The 27841-nt window shown below is 30.4% G+C and overlaps 1 protein-coding gene and 1 long non-coding RNA gene across 2 annotated transcripts in view; one reads left to right on the top strand and one right to left on the bottom strand.

Annotated features, from left to right (window-relative positions):
* The window catches only part of Rpn6 (regulatory particle non-ATPase 6), a 53863-nt gene that overhangs the window by 10538 nt on the left and 15484 nt on the right, over positions 1–27841 (bottom strand). Inside the window, exons 6-11 of the mRNA XM_067285193.1 lie at positions 25467–25578; positions 20440–20667; positions 20236–20359; positions 18141–18266; positions 15754–15789; positions 15619–15670 (exon numbers count right to left, since the gene is read on the bottom strand). Coding sequence (XP_067141294.1) covers positions 15619–15670; positions 15754–15789; positions 18141–18266; positions 20236–20359; positions 20440–20667; positions 25467–25578 — 678 coding nt within the window. The remainder of the gene's footprint in view (positions 1–15618; positions 15671–15753; positions 15790–18140; positions 18267–20235; positions 20360–20439; positions 20668–25466; positions 25579–27841) is intronic.
* Positions 1–27841, top strand: part of LOC136987457 (uncharacterized) — a 58736-nt gene that overhangs the window by 17630 nt on the left and 13265 nt on the right. The window lies entirely within an intron of this gene.

Raw genomic sequence — 27841 nt, 5'->3', positions numbered from 1 at the left:
TAAAGAAATAACTTATATTACAAATGCAAACAGCAAGAGATGCTACAGCTGTATTAGATCACACTGGAATATTTTCAGTTAATTTTGAAAATCTTAATAAAAATTGCATTATGTTTGATGAAATACTTGATTAAGTTTAAAGTGTTTGTAACATTGGCTATTCCATACCTGGGTCCTCCTTTGTTACGTATTTGGTGAATTTTCAAAACCTTTGGTTATATTTTGCCCTTTGTGCCCCAGCCCACATTGCATAGGATGCTTTGTAATAATAGAGACGAGGTTACACTATGAAAAATCTGGGGTATATGCTATATCCTTACAAAATTCACTAACTGGGTTGAAATTATTGTATATTGAGCCACTACTAGAATGCTCCACCTCTGTCTTACAGAACATCATGATGATGATGATGTAGCAAATGTACAACAGAGCTAACTAAAAAAATAATAGAGAATAACTTTGAGCTGTTTTGGTCTCAAATTTCCCTTCTGAAACACTGTGGGGATTGAAAAACATTATTCTTATGGGAATCCCTTTACATCTCAACAATGTCACTGTGCAACTCTCCCACACTAAACATACTAGAGCTATGGATAGCACACTTTAATCTGCTAAGGTTGTAAATCAAATGTTCATGATAAAACACCTTACAGAAGCATTAGCACCACCACACTTTTATTATTTGTTTACTGTCCATTTAATTTAATATTAATTATATATTTTATATTTTAATCCAATTTTATTTTATTGTTTTCCTTTCACATATCATATTTTGAATTACAGTGGGTGATTGGTTAATGAACAAATCGAATGACGAACGCTTTCGCGAAAGATTTTTATGTTCAGACAACAAACAAATCACAGAACAAACACAAGAACGCTTATTAATTATTAAGAAGAAGCAATGTAAAATAATGAATACCAATTGGTCTTCCCTTGTTTCCAGGCAACAATTCGGAACTTTTCAGAGCGGGGGAGACATCCACATCAACGCTCAACCTGGTATATACTGATGGAATAGTATTTGAAACTCTCCCTTGTAATTCCTGCCTTTTATTTTTCTGACAAAAACAATTCTTTTATAGTATTTGTGAGACTGTCAGGCAGGCACTTGTTAAGTTTTGCATTGATTTTTATTTTTGAAAGGTGAGAGTATAATAGCAAAGGTAGAGAGTGGGCAGATGTCTGATGTTGCTGGGCAGTATGGCTCAAACAGGTCTACAGTAGGCCGCAGTTCAATTTTATCTAAGAAAGACACAGTATAATCAAGAAGACTCAAGCAACTAAAGTAGTAACAAAAATCACATCTGAGAAATAAAGAACATTGAAGAGCTCATAATGGAACCTGAAACTGATCCGACGACAGAAGAACGCCAAGAACTCTTGAATGAAGAACACCAAGAAACTCGGCGAGATATGTTTCCTTCTGAAAAAGAGGATTAATGCCAATATCTGCTATTAAACATCTTTTGAAGAAGTGGGAAGATGTCAGAACAACAGTCTTAGAATGGCATCCAAACCAGGTTGAGGTTAATAGGCTTAGGTATCTCTACAATTCCAATGCTATTAATTACTTCAGAAAAATCCTGGAGAGAGAAAAGCAATCGACATTAGACAGATTCTTTAACCCCCACAAACAAAAAACATCTAATAAAAATGCAAGACTACATATTTATGTATTTTTATTATTACATATAAATAAATGTTGTAAGGAACTATATATATTTTTTAATTTTTGGGGTCTCCAGAACGAATTAATCAAATTCCCATAAAAACCTATGGTAAATCGATAATTGGTTAACAAACAATTCGGATAGCAAACAAAGTCTTGGAATGGATTACATTCGTTAACCAATCACCCACTGTATTGTATTGGGACCTTGAATAAGTTCTCGCTGTTTTCCAACAGATGGCGTTACCAGAACTGTGTACGTGTAGTTTAAGATGGTGGCACATCCGTAAGAAAGTACCATAAACAAGTTTGAAATTTAGTACATGTCATTTTGCTGAAGTGTAAACAACTTTTTCCCCCATAGTGTTAAACATGTTGAGTTTTGTACAAAAAAAAAGAGTATTTGTGGAGAATTTTATTGCACTATTTTATTCGAAAAAAAATCTGCAGCTGAAGCACACAGAATTCTTGTTGAGACTTATGGCAACCATGCTCTGTCTGAAACAACATGAAGAGATTGGTTTAGATGCTTCAAAAATAATGATTTTGATGTTGAAGATAAAGAATGCTCTGGCTTATCAAAAAAGTTTGAAGATGAAGAATTGGAGGCATTACTTCATGCAGTGCCGTAACTAAGCAGGTGCAACGGGTGCACCCGCACAGGGCCCACTTGGAAGGGTGACCCAAAATGCATATATTTGTTTTATTATTTCCTCAAACCTAATTAATCAAGGGCCCTAAATGCAAATTTTTGCACAGGGCACAAGAATGGCTAGTTATGGCACTGACTTCATGATGACTCATGTCAGATGCTAGCTGAACTTGCAGAATCATTAGGAGTTGATCACACAACAGTTTCGAAATGTTAAAGTATTAGGAATGATTCAAAAGCAAGGACATCGAGTGCTGTACGAGTTGAAGCCGAGAAACGTCGAACAGCATATTTTCACGGGTGAACAGCTGCTTCAATGGCAGAAAAGGAAAGGTTTTTTGCACCGTATCGTGACTGGCGATTTAAAGTGAAAACACTATGATAACCCTAAGTGTAGAACATCGTGGGGTAAACTTGGCCATGCATCAACATCTTCGGCAAAGCTGAATATCCATGGTTTGAAGCTTCTGCTCTGCATTTGGTAGGATCAGCTGGGTGTAGTTTATCATGAGCTGCTCAAACTGAATGAAACCATCACAAGAGATCGCTATCGACTACAATTGATGTGTTTGAGCGAGCACTGAAGGAAAAATGGCCACTATACGAGCAGAGACACAACAAAGTGATTTTGCAACATGACAATGCTTGACCACATGTTGCACAACTAGTGAAAACCTACTTGGAAATGCTTAAATGGGAAGTCCTACCCTACCCGCCATATTCACCAGACATTGCCCCTTCTGATTATCACTTGTTCTGATTGATGGCACATGGCCTGGCTGAGCAGCACTTCCATTCTTATGAAGATGCCAAAAATGGGTCGATTCTTGGATAGCCTCAAAAGACGTGTCATTTTTCTGACGTGGAATTCAAATGCTGCCAGAATGATGGGAAAAAGTAATGGCTAGAAATGGACAATACTTTCAGTGACATGTTTTTTATGACTTATTTTAAATAAAGCATTAATTTTCACGAAAAAATAGTAAGAACTTATTCAAGGTCCCAATATAAATGTTTTAAATTGTATATATGTAATTTATATTCCATATACAGTACATGTGGAACAATCAGTTGGAAAAAATGTTAGTTCCTATTCAGATTCTTCTCTCTTGAATTTAAATGTTATGTTCTCTATGATTTGCCTGAAGACGACAGGTGTATACAATATTAAATTATTTTTATGTAATGCCAATAGACAATGCTGTGTGTTATTTATTTTTTTAAGATTGTATATTATCATTTAAATGCTATTTTTAATCTTTTAATGAATGGAAAGAATGTCATAAATAAACAAAGGGTCCTAGGAATATATAATATATCACTATATGATGTTAGGTTCAACATGGCCCTAGCATATATTGGACCTACTTGCAGATCACTCATTTAGAATCAAAGAGCATCTTTATAACATCAAGAAAAAGAAACAAATGACTGATCAGGCAAAGTACACATTGGAAGCAGACACAACAGTCTTGGGCTGAGGCAAGGCTCTTAAAAATAGTATATGATAGAGATTTGCATAAAACTACAGAAACAATTAAAATCTTTAAACAAGGATGCAAAAGCAGATGTATTAACCATAAAGACAACTAAGCCTTCCACATGCCTGGCAATTTTTGCTCTTTTTAAATGACCTGCAGGCAAGTTAACAAATTTATGAGCTTCAATCTCAAACTCTAACAACTTCAAACCTTACTTAAATGGTTTAATGTTTTTGCACCTTTTGGATGTAGTCATTCTCTGAATGTCAGTTCTGTTTGGAACTTCACAGATTATTCTCAACATACTATTTATACTGGATGAGGGTCACTTAAGCAGCCAAAAACATTTGTTTGAACTAGTAAACTACACGATGGAAAGAGGTAAGAAGTGAGAGGCTTATTTTTAATTATTGGCCTGTATGAATAAAAAGAAAATGATCATAAGCATAAGGTAGAAGTAAAAGCAAATGCACCAAGTAAAAGGTAGAAGCAAAAGATTTTGGTAAATGAGTAAAGGTTCTCAATGTTCAGGTTATGACGCATTTAATAACTTATTAGCACTATTATATACTACATTCTAAGAACAAGTTTACCTCCATAACATTCTCTCTCTTAGGATCTCAACATGCAACATTCTTCAATAGAATCAATATTTTACATTGACATTTTCATATGCTTTACTCTAATTCAAATACAATCCCTCATAATCATCTTCAAGTATTTTTGTCTTTTTGAAAATCTTTAAGACATGGAAACAGTCTTTTTTACCTTTACATGAAATTATACAGTTTGTCATTAATTTTATTCAATTATAATATGGGTTGAGTCTAAATAAGTTCAATTTCAGGGAATATGTAACCATCATTCAAATACTTATAAAATGATATGTTGCTTCAACTAACTTTTATTAGTGACTATTAGTAAATAGCTCTGTAAATCTAAATTTTAAAGCTGGAGTGTCAATAATGTAATAAAAATTTGCTTTTGAATTCATTTGAAAACAATGTTTGAAAGTGCATATGTGCCATATTATAATGTGGGAATATAAACACAGAAACAATGCTACAGAAATAGTAAAAAAGTTTGCAGTGTCTACAGCAATGGACTAATTTCAGATAAAGCAGTTTGAAAGTGGTTTACAAAATTCCAATCTATTGAGTTGTCCTTACATGATGAACAAAGTCCAAGCTCTTCATAGACTTCGATGACATTTTGAAGGTTCTGATTGAGCAGAACTGATGGTAAACAACAAGGGTAGCAGAGAAGCTGAACACATTCCAATCAACTATCAGTTGTCATCTCTAAAAAAAATCCAGTAACGATTTGCTTAAATTTCCTGGCAACATTTGGTGGTGCCATCTATTGTGATATTATTAAAAACTTTTTATATTTTTAATTATTATAAAATAGCAAAAAGCTTAATTTTAAGGGTAGGGATTGGTTTTATAAAAAAATTATAAATGCTAATAACAACTAAAATCAACATTAAGTCCAACACTACTTGTGATATGACAATCAATCTTTATCTTCCACCACCTCAACCTTTAACCACCAAAATTTAATAGTATTAATCCCCTTAATACACAAACCTTCCTGCAAAATTTCCCAACGTTCAACAGAAAGCCCAGGGGATTCAAAGAAGGTAAACAAAATTGTGCCCCCCACAGTTTCTTCAACCTAATATATTATCTTGGAGAAACTAAGTGCAGTTGGGAAAGAAATGATCAAAGCACATGGCAGCAATATGATTAAAAAATAATATTTCACCATAGTTTCATCATTGTCGGGAAAATAATTGTAATATCAATATAAATAATGTAAAAAAATTGTGTATAAGGAAAAGAATATAAAAAGAAGAATTAAAGAACACTATGCAATTGTTATGCAGAATAATGTTATTAATTTAAATACCAGCATGAGTGTAGATGCATGCTGGAATAATGTAGTAGGGGAATAAACACATCTTCATGCAAGATAGTTTATCAAAGTCATGATGTCTGTGATACAAATATCACTTGTGATGCTTTATCCACTGAAGAGACCCTGTAATAGCCAGGACAAAATGCATTCAGAGGTAATATTAAATAAAGCTTGTTCCTTGTTAAAAGAAAGTTGTAGTCTATAGTTTTTAATTAAGTCTCCTTGAAAATTAGTAAAGACTGAGAAGGATATATTCTTGTTGTTGGTTTTTCAGAAAAGTTTTAAAGTTTTTTTTTAACTTTTAGCATTTTTTAAATATACAACATTTTTACCTTATATAAATATACCAATTCCATTGTTCAAGTCTTATAAATATTTTTGTTAAAATTGATATTGCTAAAAAAATTCCAAGATGATTTGCCAAATGTTTTGCTTATTTTCTGGTATTGAAAAAGTTAAAATTTAAAAATTCTATGAAAAAACAATTCCTCTCATTTACATTATGCAGAAGTTGAACAATTATTATGAATAACAACACCTATAAATTACTCCAGAATTTAAAAAAAATTAAAGTCAGAAATATCTTTTCTAAAGTTTTCTTGTGTATATCCTTCCAAGAGTTCTGTAATCGCTATGTAAAGTAAATGAATGAATGCACATGCAAAAAAATCAACAAAAGAAATCATATTTTTTCATGGTCTATGAAAGTTATACAACTAAATTTAATCATCCTAATAAACTGGAATCTGGAGACAATAGGAGCAAAATAATCCAACAGCCCTGACCTTATTACTTATTAGAAAAAAAAAATCAATAATACGAGTAAGAATGAATAAATAGCAAAGAGAAAATAAAATGTTAATAATGAGCAATTATTTATTGCAACATCACCACAATGCCAGGCTGCAATTTTTAATCATATTTTTAATTTATTTAATTTAAAATTTGTGCTCTCCACCTCAAATTAGTAGTGGCTTGCCCCTGTACACCATACATTTCCTTTAACAATAGAGTTGTGTTTGCCAACTATCTAACACCTTTTGCAGGAATTTTTTTAATATAAAATAACATGACTTCCAATTTGCATCAAAAATTTGTATTTAGTTAATCAGGCCTCCTGCCCCATAAGATTTCGACATTTAGTCTCATCTTTTATCTAACTCCATTCTCAAGATTAGGGAACAGCAGATGGATGACAGTGAGAATTTATAGGTTTACAATTTTTTAAAAATTGCAACCCAATTATTTGAGCATAAGAAGGTTCTTCAGATGTAATTAGGGATTGCAATTGCTGGATCCAGCGCTGCGGATCCGCAAATACTCAATTAACTTTCTAAATAATCGCGCAAAAGTCTACGTCGTCGCGTTGCCGCTTTGCTAACTACTAGACTGCTACTAATTACTTACTCAGTACTTTACTAACACTAATAATTAAATTACTTATAAATAAACTATACCTTAATCAATCCAGCAAAATTTAATAAAATAATAATGTATTCAATCGCTTTTAACGATCTTCCTCAGTTACAAAAAGAATACAACATTAATTATAGAACATAAAATGTGTTTCGAATAAATATAAAAAGAATAGTGCTTAATTACATCCTTTTTTTTTTTTTTTTTAAACAAGATACGTAGATGTACCGCCAGGTCTGATAATTTTCGTATTGTATACTGACGTAATCCCACTGTTTTCAAACTTTTAAGAAATGATAAAAAGAAAGAGGATCGGAATTCAACAACGGGTATATATTTGGTGCCTTTACACAACCAACGTTTCAATTCCAAGCTTGTTTATGTGGGTGCAACGATGGGCAGTTTAAAACAAAGGCTCAAGAGCACAAATATACAATCAGTAAGAACCTTGACAACACTGCGCTGGCATCATACGAAAGACAAGGATGTTAACATCCAATGGGATCAAGCGGCAATTATAAAAACGACGACAGATAGGCAAACGGTCAAACATCTTGAGAGATTGGAAATCTGCAAGGCGCACACGACAACTGGTTGTATAAACCATGGAGATGCGGACTCATTGTCTACCACGTGGAGATCCTTTCACATTAATTAATGTTATTAACGGACAATTCTGGTTTTGTTGTTATATCTTATATACAGTAATACCCTGAACTTACGCGATAGATGGGACTGAGCGATAACCGCGTAAGTCGAATTCGCATAAGTCGGGGTATAACTTCGCATATAAATACATACAAATTATTTTTAATTGGGGCCGGAGACTAAAGAAAACAATAATTTAGAAAAAAATGTTTAATAAAATCTTAGATAATACATATGTATAACAAATTATATTATTAAAATCGTAAATCAAAGTTATTTTGTTATAGAAGGCTTCCTAAAATCTAACAAATTCGTCTGACGGCTCAAAGATTTTTTTCTCCCGCAAAATTTCCTCGTAGCATGCTAATAATTCTTTTATTTCTCGTTTTGTAGAAGAAATGCGCTCTTCGTTGGAGTCTATATTTTCTAAAATTTGTAACCTCTTTTTAATTAAACTGAGGCCTTCTGTCAAGTTTCCAACCGTCATTCGATCATCTGATTGAACTGGGTCTAAAGAATCAAGTTTTGCCAATTTACAAATTTTCATTTTTGTATCGAAGTCTTTGGAATGTAAAGTTAACATTATTAAAGATGAAGTTTTTCTTTTCTTGTTTAATGCAGAAGAATCAGTTCTACTTCGTTTGGATGACACAGTAGAGTCTCAAGTCTCCGTAGATATAACAAACACAGAAATAAATAAGACAAAATAAATTGTAGCTATGTGTCGATTCCGCGCGACACGTCCGAACCTGTAAGCTGAACAACAGTTTGGGGGGAGTGAGTAATCAAGGGTTGCATGGACGCTCAAACAAAAGACGAATCGTCGAGATTTGAAAATCGCATAACTCCGGATTCGCGTAAGTTGGGGTAGCGTAAGTCGAGGTATTACTGTACAGGGTGTTTTTTTTTAAACTGACGGTACTCAGAGACATCTGTAGAGCAATCTAACAGCCGGACTGTCGCCAAATTTGGGAAAGTGACTAAAAACGACATGGGAAAAAGATTCCACGAAGAAAAAAGTAGTACCCAAATTTGCCGGTAGGGGTGGATTTGGCGCTGTTGTAGCGAAACAGCTAAGAATCTGCATAAAATCCACCTACAATTAACAAACACACGAATGAATAATCAGCTAGAGGTTTCAGTGTAATAACAAAAGTTTAATTAATCAGCAAATAACCTTCTCTCTTCTTCAATGTGATCACCGTCCTGCTGGACAACTCATTGCATCCTGAACACCGTGTTCTCTATGGCCAGACGTAACATGTCCGCCGGAATGTTCATCACAGTTCGAGAAATGTTGTCCTTCAAAGTCATCAAGTTTGGGACACTACCAAGATAGACCTTGGACTTTAAGTAACCCCACAGGAAAAAGTAACATGGGGTTAGATCTGGGGAGCGAGGCGGCCATGCAAGTGGAAAAAAGCGACTGATGACCCTTTCTTCAGTGAAGTGCTGGTAACTTTTTCGCTACAACAGCGCCAAATCCTCCTCTACCGGCGAATTTAGGTATTACTTTTTTCTTCGCGGAATCTCTTTTCCATGTCGTCCTTAGTCACTCTCCCAAATTTGGCAACAGTCCGGCTGTTAGATTGCTCTACAGATGTTTCTGAGTACCGTCAGTTTAAAAAAAAACACCCTATATATATTTTTTCCGCTATTTATTTTATTTATTTATCTATATTTTGTCCGTTTGGACGTTTTCCGTTAATTTTTATATTTATTCCGAACACATTATGTTCTATATTTAATGTTCTATTTTTTTTGTAACGTAATAGGAAAATCGTTAAAAACAATTGAAAATGTTATTATTTTATTAAATTTTGCTGGATTAATAAAGGTGTAGTTTATTTAACTTATTCTACTTCCAGTACATAGTTTTATATACTTATAAATAACTACAGACTAATATGTAGAGCCTATATATGAAAACTGGTAAGACTGATAGCCACTTAGCCACTGATTATCCGTCCTTACATTATTATAATATATTAATATAAATAAATCAGTAGAATTACCTTTGCTATTATTTAACTTAAAGATTACATTAAATGTTTAGTTAGAGATAATTAACTTTATAATTATAATCTATCTCAAGTGTTAAACCGAACCAAAGTTAAGTTTACTATCTAAATGTGTAAGAAGTTTTACTGATTTATAGTGACCAGTCTAAATAATAAAAGCTTCTTAAGTATTTTTTAAAAATGTTTTATTTCATTAAAAAAAACATAAATTGCAGGATAGATAGATAGACAGATAACACTATTGCACCAAAAATACATCCACGCTGGATCCAGCTGGAATGATTTCAATCCAGCAAAAATCCAGCTGGATTCAAAACACTGCTGGATTGCAATCCCTAGATGTAATACAATGTTCTGTTATAGTAGTATTTTTATGGACAAGCATAATAGTATCACATCTGAAAAACAAATTTATCACCAAACTTTTATCAGCCATCTTTAAGCTTTAAGTACATAAATCAACCAGACAGAACATTACTATCTAGAATGTGTTAAGGATCAATTTGATTTAACATTTAAATATTGAGTACAAAATTAATCAAGTAATGAACAGAAATGCAAAGTATTACAAATGTAAATAAATATTAATCAAATTTGTACCAATAAACAATAGTATGCTTACTTCACATGTGGTATTAAACATGTGCTTAAGGACTTTGGAAATTGACTTTCTAAACATCTTTCATGTGTTTAATAGTCTGTCGGTATCATGATGATTTATGTAGTTGCCAAGTATGTCATGTTTGTTTGTTTATCATCAGTAAGCAAGATGAAATTATTAAAATTTATAAACTAGTCATTTTTCCAAAATATAGTTCTATGCTATTTAGCTAGAGAAAAGAACATTATCATGCATCCTATACCTCTCATGTTAGGTTAATGGAGAGAAAAATTATTATTATAGCACACAACCAACCTATCATTATCTAAGGCAATATTTACAGGTTAAGTGGACAGGGACATAGGTGGTCCATGTATCAAATCTTTGAGAACTACTGATGTAGAATACTTACTTTTTTTATCCGCATAAATTAATTTCTATTTAATGCATATTAACTATTTTATATAACATACCAATTAGGTAAATAATTAGCAGCTAGTGTATTGCTAAGTTTTGTTACATCGATACCACTCACATACAGCTTAGCAATTAAATGCAAATTATACAAGTTCAGTACAAAAGTGATACAAAGGACAAATAGCATAACTTAAATATATTAATGATAAAATTTAATATTGGTTAAAAAACTCATATATTATTAAATTAAACAAATAGATATATTTACTTGCATATTACTGATATTTATTATCTTTCATTTTTAATAATATTTTGCCACTTATACAAAGAGATGAGTGGGAAAGTGGTATATTTTATATGGACTGTAAATTAATATGAAATTCAAGAATAAAGAGAACTTAATAATTAATTTTTAAAAAATTTTGTAACAACAAATAGAATTCTTTTTTTTTTTTTTAATGAAATGCTCAAAACTTGTATAAATTCATCATATAAATGTAAATCACATATTTTAGTTCAAGAATGTTATTCCAGAGAGTAATGTAATTGATTTGATATGTCTGGTCATTCTGTTCAGTCATAAGCAGAATTTTAGTTACTATTTATAATGTATTAAATTTAATTTTTAAATATAAATGTAAAATTACTTTAAAAACAGCTTAATTTTAAAATATCATAATAATAATAAACACAACTGTATTTTATAAGCTCTTATCAAGTAGTGATGACATACAGGGTGAGTCAAAAGTGCCTTGCAACTTTTCATTCTAAAAATGCCAAAGATATATTAATTTTGTTAATGTATGTACTGTAGTTATATGGGAAGTCATGCATAGAGAATCAGATGGAACTTAGAAAAATCATTGACTCACTCTGTATGTAAAACTATGAAATCTTAAATTCCTGCCTACTTAATATATTTAATTCTTAGTTCACTGTAGAGTTTACAAAATTTTAAAAAATTTGAAAGATAAGTTAGTAATAAAATTTGTTCATATTTTTAGATTAATTTTCTAATAAAAGAAAGTACTTATCAAAGATACTAACAAATCATATCAACAAGTAACAATCCATTTAATTTCAATTTTTTTAAACATATAAACTCTAAAGATATATATAAATTATTTGTATCATACATATTGATCAAATGAGATGCATGTGTGGATTATTTAATTTCATTATTAAAGAATGGTACATTTGGAATTTTTATAAATTTACTGATTTATTAAATTAGAGAAATAATTAATAATATATTAATTGTCAGCTACTGCTAAAATTAGAAATTTTCAAAATCATATTTTTCTAAAAAATTTATTAGTTTAAAAAATGAAACACATTTTCCTGACTAACACACATTTATTTTCATTTAAATCTAATAATAATAAAAACATTCTCATTATCTAGAACTGTTTTATTATTTAGAGCAAATTGCAAAAAAACTCCAATATTAATTAAATGCACTAATAAACTAAAATTTGATTGAGATACACAAGTATACAAACATTCAATTATAAGATGACTACATTTAAAACCATTTCATCTCCAATGACATGCCAGAAAAATAGAAACATTAGTCTAATAGCATGTTGCTCCACTTTTGACTTGAAAATTGCATTGACAAACACTGGGAGAAAGGTACTGATATGGACGTACACTCAAACCTGTTTTTGTGCGGTCTTTTTTTGTGCAATTTTTTATTTGTGCGATTTGTTTTGTGTGATTTTTTGTGTGCGGTATATGAATTTCAATCAAATTGATATACTGCACAAAAATAATTGCACAAAACACATTGCACATATAAAAAAAAATCGCACAAAAAAAGACTGCACAAAAACAGGTTTGAGTGTATAGCAACCCACACTGTCTCAGTTGCAAACCATAATTTCACAAGATTATCAGAAGAGGGTCTTTCTTCCAAATGGCAGTATTTCAGAGATTTTCAATAGAGTTCAGGTAAGGTATCTAGGAGGCCAGACAATGACACCGTAGTCTGCAAAATGTTCCTCCAGCCTTATATGAACAGTCCCTAAGGTGGAAGTGCATTGTTTTGTTTACAGATATCATTGTCATCTAACTGTAGGGCCATATGAAAAATTGCACATGATCTGCAAAAGTGTCCAGGTAATCTGTTTCCAGTTTCCATAATCTAAAGAAGTACAAAAGGACAAGTATCTGTCCAAGTAAAGATGCCCACAGAACACCATTCCCATCAGCTTGCATAGTCCCCAACTTGGATAGTCCATGGATTCATGAGGTTTTTACTAGATGTGCATCAATCTATCAGCTTGAAACAGAAAACCTAAACTTGTTTGACCAGACAACTCTACAAGACTTTAATTGTCCATTGGTGCCATTTTCTAGCCATGACAGCTTGTCACAAAGCTGTCATGGGCTGTGTATCAGCTTGTCACTTGACAGCTGTCAAGTGACAAGCTGATAATAGGGACACAACTACCAAATCCCAACATGGCTACAGACCTTTACAGAGTGCATTATGGCCACTAGTACTACACATGTGTTGCCACAGATGCACCAGTACTAAAATTGGCTTTGATATGGAATAATGTTGCTTAATAATCATCAATTACAATCTATGACAGCTGACAATGGTCTCAAACATCAACCTGGATTTTGTTCACACGCATCACATACAACAGTATTTTTTTTTCAGATGTGCTGTCTAGTTATAAACCCTTAAGGTCCATTTACACACAACAGTGATGTGCTGCATATTGCAGTGATTTTTTGCCTGTGTTTTGACCTAGTTTTAAACTACCCTGTCCAGACTCGTCCATCACAGTGCTGTGCAGTGGCGTGACCATACCGTAAAAGTACATTTGACGGGTGCAATATTTTCACTGATGGTAAATTTTGTTTTCCAATGGATGACAAACATTTAATTGAAATTGTGCATCAACACCCTGTTTTATTTGAACTATCTCATTCGAAATATGTAGACATTGGGTACAAAATGAATATTTCTCTGTTTTGTTTAATAAACTATGAAATGCATGTTGGGACATTCGAAAATATTCAAAAAATATAGATTCTTCATCTCAATTTTTTATAAAGAGTATGAAACTCCCATTCTGTTGATATTTTTTGTCCATGCTTGACTTATGCTTTTTTATTGCATTTTGTTTTCTTCTTCATCCAAAGATATAGCTATTGGGTTGTTCAGAAAGTAATTTCATTTTTTTATTACTAGAGGAATTAAAATTGGATGGTAAAAATACATCTATTTTAAACCACATTTTCATTATATACTTTGACAGCTGACATTTTAAGGCTTATTTGTAAAGAATTTTGTTTGATTCTATACAATTGTTTTTTTTGGTGACCCATCAAATATGGAAAATCGAAAGCATTATTTTTGGCATATTTTGCTTTTTTATACCTAAAAAATCAAAATGCTGTTCAAACAAGAAAAAAATTGTGGTACATGTTTGGAGAAGATCTGTTGAGAGAAAGACAGTGCCAAAACTGGTTTATAAAACTGCGTTTTGGCAATTTTAATATCAAAGATACACCACATTCTGGATGGCCATTTGAAGCCAATGAAAACAAAATAAAAGTACCGATTGAAGCAATCTGCCGTATAACAACACATGAAATCACTAAGAGATTAAATCTGTTAAATTGAACCGTTTATTATTACTGAAAACGAATTGGTTTCGTTTCAAAGCTCGATATATGGGTTCCACATGTTATTAAAAAGAGATGCTCTATACGTTGGATTTTAAATAAATTTTTTTTTGAGTTTTTACCAGACAATTTAACAATTTATTCGAAAATGTACTGCCATCGAGTAAACAAAGTAATATCATCAAACAGAAAAGTCCAGAATTGATCAACAAACAAAGTGTAGTGTTTTACCATGATAATGCCAAATTTCACACAAGTTTGGTAACTCGTCAGAAACTGTTATAGTTTAGATGGGATGTGTTATCACACCAACCCTATTTGCCAGATCAGGCACACTCAGATTACTACTTGTTCTAGTCTATACAAATTTTTTTTGACTAAGACATTTACTTGAAATGACAATGTCAAAAATCACTTTGATCAGTTTTTTGTAAACAACGATCAAAATTTTTATGAATGTGAAATCATGCTACTACCAGAAACAATGACAACAGGTATTTGACCAAAATGGTCAATATATAATTCAATAAAATATTTATTTATTATAAGGATATTGTGTTTATTTTTCTATGGAAAAAATGAAATTAATTTCTGAACAACCCAATATCATAGCTAATTCATCCTCAGAAAACTCCATTCCATGACTACTCACCAACAGCATAGTCACGTCACTGTTGTGTGTAAATACTCATCACTGTGCAGTGCTTGACGTCACTGTGCCGGCACGTCACTGTGTGTAAATGGACCCTTAACATAGTTGCACAGGAAAAAAACAAATACAACAGTCATTCTGGAGATAGGGTTAAGACAGATGGATCACCTTGTTATACACTCATAATCAAAGTTACTAAGTAATTTTTTTTTAATCCATGTCATGTTGATCAAGAAAATTATGTCAATTTACTTCTATTTATATAGATATATAGCCTATGCTATCAAATTAACATAAATGGGTTACCTCAAAATTTGCTGTGGTGGCAAGTGATACAACTGCTCATGACAGATGGTGTTATTTTTCTGGCATGTTAGTATATATATATAAACTTCTCAAATATTATAAAATAAAAAATTATACTTAAAATCTTGAAAAATAGCATTAAGTCAAATTAACTGCAAATAAAATTTTATATGAAATTTTTACTTACCATTAAATTTTTTATCTAAAATCATTTGTGATAATTTCTTCTCTACAGTATCCTAATAAAATTATAATACAAAACTTTAAGATATATTATTTTTTTTATATTTATAAAATATACAATTTAAGAATTCAAACATACCATTGGTAAATGTATAGTGTTAGCAATATATTTAACCTGAAAAAAATTTAAAATATAATTTAAAACAAAAATTTATATAAAGCAAAAACAAAAAAAAAGTCTATTGATAAATTTAATAGATATACCTATTAATATAAACTATGAAAACAAACATTTGTTTTAAAATATAAAATGAAAACAGTAAATGGATCTTTAATTCAGTGTTGTAAGCATGAAAACAATATTTTGTCAATAATCACTCATTACACACACTATAATAAAAGCAAGCAATTATTTATTGTGACATGGTCACAATGCCATGCCAGGCTGCAATTTTTAATCATATTTTTAATTTATTTAACTTAAAATGTATGCTCTCCACCTCAAATTAGTGGTGGCTTGTCCCTGTACATCATACTGTCATCTAGCTCAGTGGTCTCCAAAGTGGGATATGCAAAGTTTCCCTTCAAAATGTATGAATGTTTGTTTTGTCCACAGTCTGTCTAATCTTACAGTCATCCTGTTGAATAAGTAGGCTCACAATCATTTGTGATCATACACAGAAAAAATTGCGGGTAGCGGAAAATTTAGCAGATTTTATTATAAGAGGTACAACTTATAATTATTTTCGTCTTGTGGATACACGATCAAAAAAGTTTGGAGATAACTGATCTAACACCTTTCAGAGAAAATTTTTTGAATTGATATAATGTGACTTCCAGTTTGCATTGGAAGTTTGTATATAGTTGATCGAGGCCTCCTGTCCCTAAGCTTTCTATATTTGGTCTTGTCTTTCATCTATCTTAATCCATTCTCGAGATTATTAAAAATAGGACAGCTGGATGGATGACAGTGGAAATTTATGTCTATAATTTTTTCAAATTGCATCCCAAAAATCTAAAAAAACTCAGTGATTTTCTTATTACATTTTAAACATTCTTTTAGAAATTTATTAAATAATCTCCAGTTTAATTCAAGTAACTGTGTTTAAATATTTTACAACAAAAATTAATTCACTCCAAAATTCTGATATTTCAAATTTAAAAAATATACAAAGTTCATATCTTCGGTATAACCTAAATATTACAGTGATTGATATTAAACCATATATATTTATGTATTATATAATCAATATAATGTAATGCAAGAACCAAAATAATTAATTTTTAAAATCGATTGTAAAAACTGTTGTTTAAATATTTGTTGTATATAACATAAAATAAAAAGTAAATGTATTATGTTTAGTTATACATTACAGAAAGTTAAAGACTGATTAATTCAAAAATCTATAAATTAAACTATATATACATAAAGCATAAAAAAAAAAAAAAAATTCCAAAACTTTTTAAATCCAACAAGAAAATTTTATATAATTTTTTTTTTGCTTTTTATCATCTTTTCATTTTCTATCTTTAGTTTAATTTATAGAATAAATTTTTAAATCTAAAAACATGCTTTAAATTAACTTATAAAATTATACAAGTTACAATTTAATAATATAATAATAAAATTACACAAATGCTAAAAGGTGCAAGGAATCATTGCTTCTTCAGATTCCTGAATATAAAAATTATGTATTGAAACAGAATAAAATTGTTCAGTCTTAATGCAACAATTTCTTGCTTCTTTTCACATCTACATAATTCATTTGTATAAAAAGTTATAAAAACATAATAATGATATGTATATGAAAACCAAAATTTACATTGTGTGCACAAACCCAAAAATTGTATTCAATGTTATATTTTTATTAATGATGTATTTTGACTTACAGTATCTATAATCATGTTCATGTCACTATATATAGTAGACTCACCATGCTATATCAATCAATAAGGAAGGTTTTGACTGGTTCTTCCATAAGTATAATGGCATACTTTATTATTATTATTTTTTTAACCCCTTCGTACCCGCATGATGATTTAAATTAATTGATTTTGTTATTTAAATCAATTAGATTTAAATAACCGAAATCCCACAAAATGTTCATATTATTATTCCTAAAATTAGTTAACAGGTTATAAAAATTTTTAAATATAAAAGACATTTTTATTTTTAAAATCTCTCTAGATAATCTTTTCTACTCATATAATTATTTGGGTGAATGACTGAAACTTTGTACTTAATTTTAAAAATTTATGCAACTATTTATATTACAAATAATTTTACTTAAAGTACCATTCATGGTATGTTGCTCTGAAATCACTTTTATATTTGCATCAAGTGATTTATTGCAATATTGGTACAATATTTATACTGTTTTGTGGAGCAAAACAAATTAAGAATTAGGACAACATAGCAATTGGTATACAAAAATCAAAACAACAAGAATTGAAAGTATTTTAGTTGTTATGTTATAAAATAAACTTATCTTATTCTCTACACAATATTTTTATTGAGCAGTTTACCTGAACATGAGAATAGGGCTCAATGATTCTACACAGGTTCTGCTCCAGCATATTGTCATAAAGTGTTGCCAAATGCGACTTGATAATTTGATCACCTTCTAATTCTTTTTTATAATCACTGCGAGCCTAAAATAAAAATTATAAATTAAATATATTTTAGTAAAAATAATTTTATGACCAAATGTATTCTTTCCAAATTAAAACAGTATCAGATAATTTTATTTAACATTGATTGGATCTTTTTGAGAAAATGCATTTGTAAGATTGATACAACAAGGAACACAGCATCTAAAATTAACTTTGAACAAATTTTCTTATGTCTTAATATTTAATTTTAACGTAATACAATTCTGATTATGGAAATATAACCTCTGAAAATGTTTTAATTAATAAAATTGCCGATGTCTTAAAGAAACTTAAATATTGGGTTGAACCAAAAGTTCATTTGGGTATTTACATAATCACTCATCTGTGGCACCTCTGTTGTGCTTATCAAGTTTTCACTTGTTTAGGTTGACATTACAAATATTTGCATATTTATTACATAAGTTTAATTACAGCTATTTTTAAAAATTTTGCTATCTTTTAAGGGGGGGAAAAAAACATTAAAATGGAAGATGAGGAGGTGCATTTTCAACATCTCATGCTCTATTATTTCCGAAAAGGAAGAAGGAAGAAATGCGACAAAAACTCAAAAAGAAATGTGTTCTGTATGGGGAGGATACAGTTACTGATTGAACATACCAAAAATGATTTTCAAAACTCAGAGGGGGAGATTTTTCTCTTGAAGATGCACCTCAGTCAGGACAGCCTTCAACCACAGAAGATGAGTTCATAACAGCTTTAATTCAAAATGACTGGCATAAAATAACACGAGAGAGAGCCATCATCTTTTATGATGTTTGGGTTTCCCGTCAATTAAGTAAATGAAACCTTATTGAACATGTTTCTGTATGTGATTCACTTTTAAAATGCAATCAAGATGATCCAATTTCCATTTTTAAAGCAATTAATAACAGGCGATGAAAAATGGATCATTAATAACAAAAGTCAATGCAAGAGATCTTGGAGTAAGCCAGGTGATCCTCCAGTGCCACAACCTAAAGCTGGTTTGCATCCCAGAAAAGTAATAATTTCAGTTTGGTGGGACTGGAAAGAGGTTCTTTATTACAAGCTTTTACCCAACAACCAAACAATTATCTTCCAATAAATATTGTCTCCAACTGGATGAACTAAAGGCTGCAGTGTGCCAAAAACTTCTAGACTTTAACTGGGATTTTTTGAGTTACCCTGCATATTCTCCAGATATTGCTCTCTCAGACTATCATCTTTTTTGTTCATTGCAGAATAATTTAAATGTTATAGAATTTCAATCTTTAGAAGGTATCAAAAATCACATTGATAATTTCTCCAATCAGAAACCCACCCAATTCTACACAGATGGAATTATGAAACTACCCGTCAGGTGGCATAAGGTTATCAAACAGAAGGGTGAATACATTGTGAATTAAAGGTTTTTATTTATTTCAAAATAGTATATTTTATTTCTTTCTAAAAACTGAACAAACTTTTGGTTCAACCCAATATTTACCTATAGCTTACTTGTAAAGAATCATTTTCTTAATTGATCATCTTAAAATAATACGTATATTGCACAGATAAAACATCTCCTGTTATCTATAATATACTTGATTCTTCATTTTTTCTTTGGGTAATTCCAATTAAAATTTTGAAAAGTTTCATATTCTTATTGAACATATCCATTAGATGAAAAAACAAATTTTTATATAATTTGATGGCGAAAGAAATGATTATAAAGGTAGAAAGTAGGGACAAAACAAAACTAGATATTAAAAGTTAGATTATATTGAAAATTCCAAAAATCCTTAAATTTTTATCATTACTTGATGTATATAAATGAATACTGAGATATAAGGATTAGTATATATATCATATAAATGGCTGAATTAGTAAAATTAAGTATAAAATTACAGCATTTTTCTCAAAAATATACCAAGTAATATCATTTATTTTGTACAAAAATTCATTTAGTCTTAGATTTATTAATCTTCAAGCATTAGTTATGTTGACAAACCTTTTCAAAATCTGCTAGAGATCTTTTATGGCTTGCTTCTGCAATAGTTTTCATTGCTTGAACTTCTGGACCAACATACCTCAATGCTAATTTTCCCATAATAATAGAATGAACATCATCTGGTCTAATGTTCAAATATTTTTAAAATGAGAATTAAAGAATTTATGAAAATAAAGATTTTAACATAATAAGTTATAAACTTACAAATTTAGCATAATCTTAGATAACAACATGTATTTCAAGGCAACTATTGCTTTTGGACTGTCAATTGAATCATAACCTTCAAAAGCTTCATAAAAATAGGAAAATGCTGTTTTGAAATCCCTTTCGTCTGCTGCATGAAGAATACCCGACTGTAAATCCAATGCAGCTTGAAGTTTTGGAGGACAATAAATGGCATTAGCTGTTGTTCTAGCTGATGTAAGAGCAGCCCTTTAAATAAATAAAATAGCACATGTATATTTTTCATTTTATACTATTAATTACTTTTTTATAACAAAGGCCTTTTATTGCCTTTTTTTGGCACAGCATGATCCATTCTGATCATTCTGTGCCAAGTTAAAAATATGAATGAATAAACAAACAAGAAACATTAAAAAAAAGTAAAACAATAACATCATATATAAATGAAAACAGTGACAATAAAAGCTGCAAAGGAACAACAACAACATGTATTAATGAAGGGAAAAAGCAAACAATAGGGTGTATATGCAGTAAAGAATTGATTATCTAAAAATCAATCATTCAAAAAATTGATTAACCAAAATCAACTTTAAAGAGCATTAATTCTAGAAATTACAAAGTTTTTTACATATAACAAGTATTGGCAGTCTTCTGTAGGTTAGCTATTAAGCTATCTTGTTAACACTAATGTTAGGTTTTATTTATTACAGTACAAATAGAAAAGCATGATAAATGAGTCAGGCTTCTAATGCATCTATTACTTCATTGTACTTAGGCACAGTGAAATATTTAATGCATTAGAAATAATGTTGACACAGTCATGCAACCTGAGCAACTTCTCAACTCTCATAAGCAAGCCAGGAATTTAACAGAGTTAAAAAGAAAATTATGCAAACAATGTGAAGTAAGAGACTTAAAAATTATTTATTACAGTTTTTTTTTATGTGAGTACTTGTATTTTATTTAATACTAATTTTGCTATTTTGTATTTTTTTACTTTAAATTCAGTTTCATCATTCATCATTACATTGGATATTGAAATGAAAGCATAGTGCTTGTTTTTAATAAATTAAACATTTTTTGTTATTTCTTTTTATTCATATGTAATAAATTTCTATGCCTTAATTTTTTACTACAGTAATGGAACTAAAATTAATATTTTTATTTTATTCTTTCCCTATTAAATGTGATTGTTTAACTGAAAAATGTAACAGTATATACAATAATAAATGTTAAATAAGATTAAATGTCCTTGTGACTTTTTAAAGTCAGTGTATTTCATAATATATGCTTATTGCTTTAGGACACAACACAAAATGAACATATTGTATGGTATTCAAGCTTCAAAAGGTACTGATGAGCTGGGTTAGGTATGTCCAATTCACAAGCAAGAATAACTTTAGATCTCCTGTCATATATTCCATCTATTATCCAATTTTCTATGATTGCTTTGATTTCAGATTATTTTAGTCTTATTTATTCCAAACATCTTGCCCTGTCTTTTCTTAATTATCAGTTTTAAGTCAGTGGTATCAATAGGCATTGAATGCCCAGAAGGAAAAGCTGATCTCGCAGCAATGTCTGCTAATTCATTTCCTCTTATGGGTTGGGACCCAACAAAATTTTACAAAAAAAAATTCATTTATGAAGTCTAGCAGGCATTTTTGATTAGAATAGAATATTATAGATAAATTTAAGATCATGTTATTTAATTTAATTATAATTATTAAATTTAATATGCAATGGCACCTAACACCACCCCTAGGGACAAATTAATTAGTAATTAAAATTATAATCACTGGAAAATAGCCTTATCTTGTTTGGTAGTTGGTGTGGCTTTAAATTTATAGTCTGTTTCAAAACCATAAGATCACCCTCATTTTGGGCAGAAAATGTATAGAAGGAATGCAGATAACAGAAATAAACACACATTTTGAATTAGATTTTAGTGGCTATTTTAATTAATAGTCATAAGTACTTTTATGACATATACAAGGCACGACAAATATGTCAAAAGCACGTTTCATAAGACCAGAGACGGATTTGGAATTTTATCACATTTAATAGCCAATAACATTTCCAATCTTGGCAATAGCCTGAAAAGTATAATTAGACATACTTGTGATCAATTTTTGAATACATTCCACAGGAATATCATCCTGTGCTATCATTTTAGAAGTTTTAATTCATTTACTTGTTTAAACTGTTTTCCATCTGCATATACTTTTACAGCTATTCATCCCTGGTCATTCTTGATAAGATTGAGATCTGAACATTTTGATGGTCATAGAAAAATAGTTATTTCTTCCTTGGAAAACCACTCTTGTTGAATGAGATGTGTGACAAGAAACATTGTTCTGCTGGAACTGCCAATTCATTAATTCAATTTGGCCCAATGATGAATTAATGAAGTGTACTGTACAGCATCATCTAATATATCTTGGAGTTTATTTTATTGTCTACAATCAGCAGTTGCCAACTTGATGGTCTGCAAGAAAATTTTGGTGGTTCATGGAAAAATTTAGACATTGATCAACTCAAGGTTATGTGAAATAATACAAAAGAAATGCAAAATGCTTGGTTACTTTTTTCACACATTGGATTTTTTTTAATTAGAATCTAAAACCAAACACAATGACTTATTAATACATAATGTGAGTGCAATTGTAGTCCTTCATGGAAAAGAGCCAAGAATCCATAAACTTATTTCAAACAAGCAGCAATAAACTTTGCACTAATTTGTTATAATGACAAGTGAATTTCATATTAATAAAATAAAATGGAACTTTTATGGTCATTATTCTATACATGTTTGCATCATTTTAAAAAATTTATGATAAGTGGTCTGAGGGATTCAAAACTGCGAGTTTAGCGGTCCATGAGGTCAAAGGTTGGTGATCACTGGTCTACATGCAATAGATCAATTTTTCCATGATTATAAACTCCTATATCATGATGGAACTGACTAACATCTGAAGGCATTCTCGGGATCTTTACATGTCATGCCAGCAGTGCTTATAACCATCAGACTTGTCAAGATTTTTATTTGGAAATACTGTGAAATTCAAATCTTTTTCCCAGGATGTGTCCTTTTCAGTAAAGGCATGTTTGTTTGTAGTGATGCTAAAGATGGAGATTTTATTTTATGCAAAGATACTTCACATTCTTATTGTTCTTTAATGCATATCAGATAGTACAGTAAAAAAGTATATTGTGAGACCCGTATTAGGCCGGTCCAATGTTAAATTTTAATTATTTCGAAGCCCTCTCGGGAGATAACGATCGAGATCCGCGATAACGATCAAGTTTCGAAGGATGTACAATCTTCCGCCGTCAAACTCACTTCCCTCCTTCTCAGGATCCGACCTGAGTCACGGAATTCAAGTCATCATCCTCCCTCGCGATTGGTGATCGTGGCGGAAGGGACTTAGAGTATAAATAGGGGGGAGATCTCTAAGAACGGGGTAGCTGACGTCCGAAGAAGACGAACTGCCCGGCGACACCGTATCCGACTCGAAGGCCAAGTCGAGACGCCGAAGCCTCCGCCGACAAGCCAATCCTGCCGCCCACCTGTCGCTCCGCCAGGAAAGACGTCCGAGTCGAAGTATATTCTCGATCAAAATCGATAACCGAGAGGTATGAATCCCCTAACAATTGTGAGCTCTCTCTCTCCCGCGATTAGGGACGGGATGCGTAGCGTTTCTGTAGTAGTTCCTATGTTCCAATAAACCATTATCTGTGTTGTCCTGTTATACGGATATTGCCTTTCTTTATCGACGACCCCACACACACTCCTCCACTCGACCTGACAAGTAACTGACCGATCCCGACAAGTCGGGATATCGCGCAAAATTAGCCATCCTTGACAGTGGAGCGGGTCTTGCCGACCTATTCGCCGAGAACAAGGAGGTCCGACTTCCGTCCTACCTTCCGGCGTTTCCCACAGTATAGTGTAATGTTTCTAGGTCACATTTTCAATGTCACAGCCAAATGACAAATGCAACCAACTGATCAAGGAGGGAGTACTGGTGGTCTGCCACTTTGAACAGTGATTACAATTCCATAGTCATTATTCTTTGCCAAAACATTATATACAACAGATTTAGATATGCCGTTTGACATACACTTTGTACATTCAATTAGGGTAGCAACTTACTTTTCTGATTTGCGTTTTCTATTGTGATGGTAAATTTGTTATACTTCAGACTCATTAAGGTGGTTACAACCTCGTGGTATGATGACTGAACTGCTGTAATCACTTGTAATATACACATTTCACATTTTTACTATTCATTTTTTTAATCTTCAACTCTATCTGTATGTAATGTACCTAACTCATAATAATAATTTGCATAAAAGCTTTCTTTTTTGCCATATCTGAATTGTTCTAAAAAGGATTTTGCTGATGATCTTATATTTATGACACAATGCATTTGATGCAGTCAGCACAATTTTTGCTCTTGTATTTTACTTAGCACTATGAAATGTTTGCTGTGTATCATATTCCATCACATTTGCCAATGATGAAAAGTTTGACAATGATCTATGTTTTTTGGTCCAAAATGAAAGTGGTCTTATAATTTCAAAATGGACCTTATACGAGATCAGGGAGGCCACTTTTGATTATACTGTAGTTTTGGTATCCAACAGCAAGAGGAGGCTCACATTGCATATTCAAACATCAAACTGTATGTAAGTACCTAAAAGACTAACATCCAATATATTTATGCATAGTATGATTTCAAATATGTCTTATAAGCCTCTTGTTACTTCTGGATACTAAAACTTCAATGTAATTGAAAGCAGTTAAGACTAGACTATAGAGCCTGCAATGCACGAAGTGAATCAGAATAAACAACAATGACCTTTGTACTATTAACCTAATGTTCACATTTATATATACCATATTTTACAGACTATAAGATGCACCTGAATTTTGGAGGCAATTTTTTGAAGAAAAAAGTGCATCTTATAGTCCATAAAATACAGTAATAGAAAACAAAGATTTAAAAATAATTTCAAATTTTAAGAATGTACATATAAAGTACCTTGCTTTAGGTAAATGGCCAACTGCATGATAAACCTTGCTTTCTAATAACTGCACTTCTACTAATAAATTTTTGTCATCAAGTTTTTTCAACTCTTTAAGTAAACTGCTTCCTGTAAAAATTAAATATAGAACTTATGATTAAAAGCAAAATATAAAAATAAATCTTTTGAATAAAAGTAACACTGATGAATAAACAATCATTTAATAATACTTTTTGGTCAAATGATAAAACAATTAACTATTGAGCAAGAATTTGATTCTAGCTCAATAGTTAATTGGATTAAAGGGATAGGATGTGCTACCATCCCATATTAAATTTAATAATTAATTTAATCAAGTTAGACTGACTAATTTGGCTGTACCATCTAACCATTAGTATTATTTAAGCTTAGTTGTCTGTGTGATTTTTCATTACATTAATTTTTTAATTGTTAGATTAAATTTTGAATTAGCAACTACATTTAAATAGTATACTTAAAAAATTAATATATTCTATAACTACCATTTTCAGAATAATTCTAATTCCATCTTCTTCCATCTGTAAGTTAGTTATTTGAACAATTTTCTGGAAGAAAACTGTTCAAATAAATAACTTAGTTAAATCCTATATTTAGATCCGTAAGTTTATTATGTAAAATAAATGACAACATAAATTTTGGTCAATAAATTTCTTTTTTCTAACTTCATTTATATTAAAGTTAATAGAATAAATTACAATTGAAAAAAACTAAATTATATTAAGAAAATAATATTAAAAATGTAAACAAAAATTACCAAAAAACCAGCAATTAAAAGAAACTTAATGCAAAAGCAAACATTTTTCATCATTTTTAATGATCATCAGGTTTCTATAATTAAACAGAATACAAATTTAAATTAGAACAAAAAAACATGTCACAGGCAAGAAGTTAGGTAAATGCATGATGCAGATGGCAAAAAATAAACTAAAAAAATTAAAAATAAAACACACACAAGTTTATGAAAGTTCATAAAGATCCCTCCACACAGATGAGAGATGAGGGATAGTCTGCTCTCACCCACGATGCTCTTTTGTTCATTCTAATTTAAATCTGTATTTTGTTTGATTTTAGAAACTTAATAATGACCGTTAAAACTGGTGGAAAAAAATTTGTTTCTGCATTAAATTTCTTGTTTATTTTTTTTGTTTTAAAATTTTGCTAATTTTTGTAATTTTAGTACATTCATTTAGTATACTGTCGGTGATTGTCACAAAGAAATATTACAGAAATAATGTTTTCATCAAAGGAAAAAAACTCAAGATAGACTAAAAACTTTCATAACTGTAGATGGAAAATAAATTATAATACCTAAAGAAAATATGGAGAAAGCTGCTTGTTCATAATATGGAAACACATTACATTTTCTATAAAAAGATACAAATTCAAATTGTATTTAGTGGAGGTTTTTTTTGGTCTTTTAAATAGCTCTTGGTGCATAAAAAACAGAAAAAATTAATTAACAGCAGAAAAATAAAAAAACTAACTTGTTTTGAATAATTGTATAATTAATATAACAACCAAAACAAACAACTGTTTGCTTAAAAAGAATATTTCAAATATTTGTAAGATCGAATAAATTACAATAAATTACGAATCTAAATTCGTAATTTATTGTAATTTATTGTAAAAGAAAGTGCAGTTCTTATCAATATGTTTATCACTAATGTGGAATAAACTAAAATACAATTATTTAAGTTCTCTAAATGCACCATAAGAATTTAAAAAATAGATTAACACATATAGGATATATGTAGCTTTATCCAACTTATCAATAATAAACTGTTAAAGTTCTGGTTACCAAAAAATATTTCAGAAATATTTTCAACCTTCACTTAGGTTATCTTCAACCAACATAAAATAAATAATGTAGAATTGTTTCAAATTTAAAAATTACAAATAAAACAATCTTATAAATATAATAATAATAATAATAATAATAAGCAAAAAAATTTTATATAAGGTTTATATTTGAATATTCATAATTTTTTTTTTCAAGATAACATTGTTTATGAACTCTCTTTCTGTTAATGGCTACTACACATGTGTGGACTTCCCTGTTATTCTGATCACTTTAAATCTACTAGCAAATAATATATTGCTAATCCACCTTTGCAGAGAGAAAATGTATTTGTGGAAATGATTTTACACTGTTTAATTCTGAGAATATGAATAGAAGGTTGCAGGAATAGAACAAAATACAGAAAACATACATACAATTTCCAAAACATTTTATATTATCTATAATCTTTAACGGAATAGAAATAGTGTATAAATGAAATTCTGTAAAAGATGGAGAGTGTAAAATGTGTAAATGGTGCTCCATTTTATAACAATTTATCAAACAACAATAGCA

The sequence above is a fragment of the Centruroides vittatus genome, unplaced genomic scaffold (assembly GCF_030686945.1).
Source record: "Centruroides vittatus isolate TY-2023 unplaced genomic scaffold, ASM3068694v2 scaffold_211, whole genome shotgun sequence".
Taxonomy (NCBI): Eukaryota; Metazoa; Arthropoda; class Arachnida; order Scorpiones; family Buthidae; genus Centruroides; species Centruroides vittatus.
Note: the sequence above shows the minus strand (reverse complement) of the source record. Positions and strands in the feature narration are given on the sequence as shown.